We start from the raw sequence: 3,571 nt of genomic DNA on the forward strand, positions 1-3,571 counted from the left end.
AAGGTAGATATATTGCAGAATAGAACAGTATTATATTGCAGAATTGCAGTTACACAGGAAAGGATAACCTAGTGTGTTAACTGAATTACAAAGCGGCTCTCCCTATTAATTTGTAATATATCAGTGTATATGTAAATATGGCACCAAATACAGCCAGATGTATCGATTTGTTCATTACTGTATGAAGCTTCATTAAGTGACCACATAGATCCTTTGTAAAACCAGACATAAACAGAAAAAAAGCATACTATGAAAAGAGATGTGTATGTGAAGGAAAGAGAATCAATATGGGCACAATGGCAGTGACCCGTACAAGGAGTCACATGGTGTTAAATACCCTGGATGTAAATATTAACAGCCGTAGTATAATGTGGTGTATAACATGACGTTAGTAGACACAAACTAAATATATATATATATTTTATAATATTGTAACACTGAGAAAGTTAAACCATTTTAATTCTATATGGAAAACAAACGTTCAATAAATAAATTAAGATAAATGAAGTATAATATATATATATATATATATATATATATATATATATATATATTGCCATTATTGTATATGGCTCCATAAAATACATATATTCCATTGTGTGTTTACTTCTTGCTGGTGTAATGACATGATCCCGTGTTTGCCCCCCCCGGCCCCCTCCTTCTGCAGCACATTACAAGGTATGTTTCCTGCAGGTGCCCCCAGTTCTCATCCCTGGCAATCAATGGCATCATCACCCGGCAGTCATGGCTTCCCATCAGCCTCAGACTCCAAGTAATCAATAGAGGTCAGGAGAGGAAAGATCAGATCTCATTCTGCTAATCTAGTGGGGCCACTTTCCCTTTCTAGTATTTAAGCCTTCACCTTGTACATGTATGAAATTGTTTATCGATTAAACGATTATTCACGCGATTAGACTAATAAAGTGAGACATCGATCGCCCCGGGAATGACTAGACTGTGAGCTCACAGCACTGAGCAGCTAATACATTACATTGGCTGGAGTTCTCTAAGGTCTTCACTACAAAGAAATACATATTCGTAAGACATCTCTTTTCTGTATAGCATCCCTATATAATAAAGCGCATAAATCCATTCTCACGATCCAGATGGAATCAACAATGCAGCAACCAAGAAAGAACCAAATCGCAACCTATAAAAACGCTGCCGGTGCGGCTTCACCACAAAGCTCAGCCGCGGTTTTCTGCATTACAAACTGCGATCTGTACAAAACATTCGTTCAAGTGAGATGATACAACAAATACATTCCTTCTATATTCCTTCTATGGCAGAAAAAATATAAACAGAAATAATAGAATGATTACACTGTGAATTACTACAATCATAATTAATACACACATGATACATCGATAATGTGCAATATATATATATATATATATATATATATATATATACATGCAGTTATGGCAAATGATACATCAGATGGGTGGTCTATTGCACTAGAGATATACCGTGTATGTAGTAGGTGCATGTACCTGCCCTGGCAGTCCTGGGAGCCGGGTAGTTCTTATCTAGCTCCATTCTGGTGGTTCACGACTTGTTGATGAGGAGAAAGTGAAAAAAAAAAAAAAGTTAGTAGTTTTTGTTGTAGTTGTGGCCGGGGGCTTCTGGCAGCCTGGGATAATTCAAGCCTTCCGCTCCCTGTCGTGCTCTTTACAGCTGATCACTGAGCTGAGACTAAACGTTTTAGGAGAGGGAGAAAAAAACCTCTGAAGGAACCGTGAAATGATTAAGGAACTAAAGGGCTCTTCTCCCCATGTGAGATCATGTCCTGTTCTAGAACACATCACAAGATGTCCCTACATTCAACCAAAACCCCAGTCACTGGCATCTGCCCTGCTGCTGCCCACACTACCAGGAACTTCCTGCTTCTCACTGACATCTACTCCAATCTGCCTTCTTATGTTTTAGCACTTGGATGATGGTGGTTGTTATCATTATTACTATTGTAGGAACAAATTCAAATAATCACAACATTATTTCAACCGTCTATTTTTTTTTTTTTTACAAGTGTATAATAACTAATTATGACAACTGTGAAATATTAGGGCTTGTATTCCCACTTGTATTTTCTTTTGAATTTCTGTTAAATGAATAAATATTATAAAAGTAGTGATTATCGGTTTACTTTAGTCAGCAGCTGTGTTCGCCCCTGCCTCTTTTCTTTTTTCTTTCTTTTTCTCATCCAAGTCATTTATATGGGTTGCAAACTGATACAAACATTACATTTTAGAAGGATATATATATATATATATATATATATATATATATATATATATATTAATACATAGATACAGATGAACTATGGTGAAAAGATTTGAACTTTATCTTATGCCTTGGACCCACTCCTGGCTTAATTAATGATCATAACATATTCATTATCATTTTGATGCTGGTGTTTTGTTGGTTTCCTACCTGTGGTTTAGGCTAAGTTTCCACTTTGTTTTTTTTTATGACAGTTTTCGGAATTTTTTTTTTTTCTGGCAGTTTTTGGAATACTGCCACTGCAGTTTTTGAGCTAAAGCCAGAAGTGTATTCAAAAGGAATAGGATATATAAAGGAAGGACTTACACTTCTCCTCCCTTATGGATCCACTTCTGAATTTGGCTCAAAAACTGCAGTGGTAGTTTTCCAAAAACTGGCAGAAAAAAAAGAAGTGGAAACTTAGCCTAAGGGTTTTAATAGAAAAACTTTTTGTAGCATTTAGATAAAATAATCAGGAACAGAAGAGTAAACATATCCCATTGCATCTCAGGATTTCTCATACTTTCACAGAATTTCTCAGACCTCACTTTAACCAAATTGAACAACGTGATTTACCCTAAGGGTACGTTCACACGCGCAGATTTTTTTGCGGGTTTTCCACTACTTATTTGAAAGTGGGCAGGCTCTTCTCGGCTGTCCGCAGCAGATTTTCCAAGGCGTAATTTACACTGCGGAAAATCGGCCACAGTCCCTACTGACTTCAATGGGGCTTGTGGCGGATTTTCCGCAGTGTACATTCTGCCATGGAAAATCAGCTGCGGACAGCCGAGAAGAGCCCGCCCACTTTCAAATACGCAGCGGAAAACCCGCTAAAAAATCTGCGCATGTGAACGTACCCTAAGGTTAATTTTCCACTTGGTTTTTTTTCTGGCAGTTTTTGGAAAAATGCCACTGCAGTTTTTGAGCCAGAGTCAGAAGTGGATCCATAAGGGAGGAGAAGTGTTAGGCTGTTTCTACTTGGTTTTTTGTTCTGCGTTTTTTGGTTTGGTTTTTCATTTTTGTGGAAATTGCATTTTGGCAGTTTTTTTTTGGTACCTAAAATTAGTTGGGTACCTAAAAAAAGGATGCAGTAATGATGGAAATTTTTTTATTTAACTATTTTAATAAATTTTTAATAAATTGTCTATGTGGGAGTAGTAGTACTTGTACTAATAGACAGATCGCCCCGGGTGTCAGTTGTGACACCCACTGTGATCCTCCTGTATAATGTATAGATGCCGCTGGCTGCTCTTCTATGGTCTTCTGCACTGACGTATATATACGCATATTCCTATTTCCCACAGAGAGT

The 3,571-nt window shown here is 37.2% G+C and overlaps 1 protein-coding gene across 1 annotated transcript in view; it reads right to left on the reverse strand.

Annotated features, from left to right (window-relative positions):
* Positions 1-1,554, reverse strand: part of PAX5 (paired box 5) — a 324,504-nt gene extending 322,950 nt beyond the window's left edge. Inside the window, exon 1 of the mRNA XM_056518288.1 lies at positions 1,494-1,554. Within this exon, the coding sequence (XP_056374263.1) occupies positions 1,494-1,539 (46 nt within the window). The 5' untranslated portion in view covers positions 1,540-1,554. The remainder of the gene's footprint in view (positions 1-1,493) is intronic.
* Positions 1,555-3,571: the final 2,017 nt, after the last annotated feature.

This window comes from Hyla sarda, chromosome 1, assembly GCF_029499605.1.
Source record: "Hyla sarda isolate aHylSar1 chromosome 1, aHylSar1.hap1, whole genome shotgun sequence".
NCBI lineage: Eukaryota > Metazoa > Chordata > Amphibia > Anura > Hylidae > Hyla > Hyla sarda.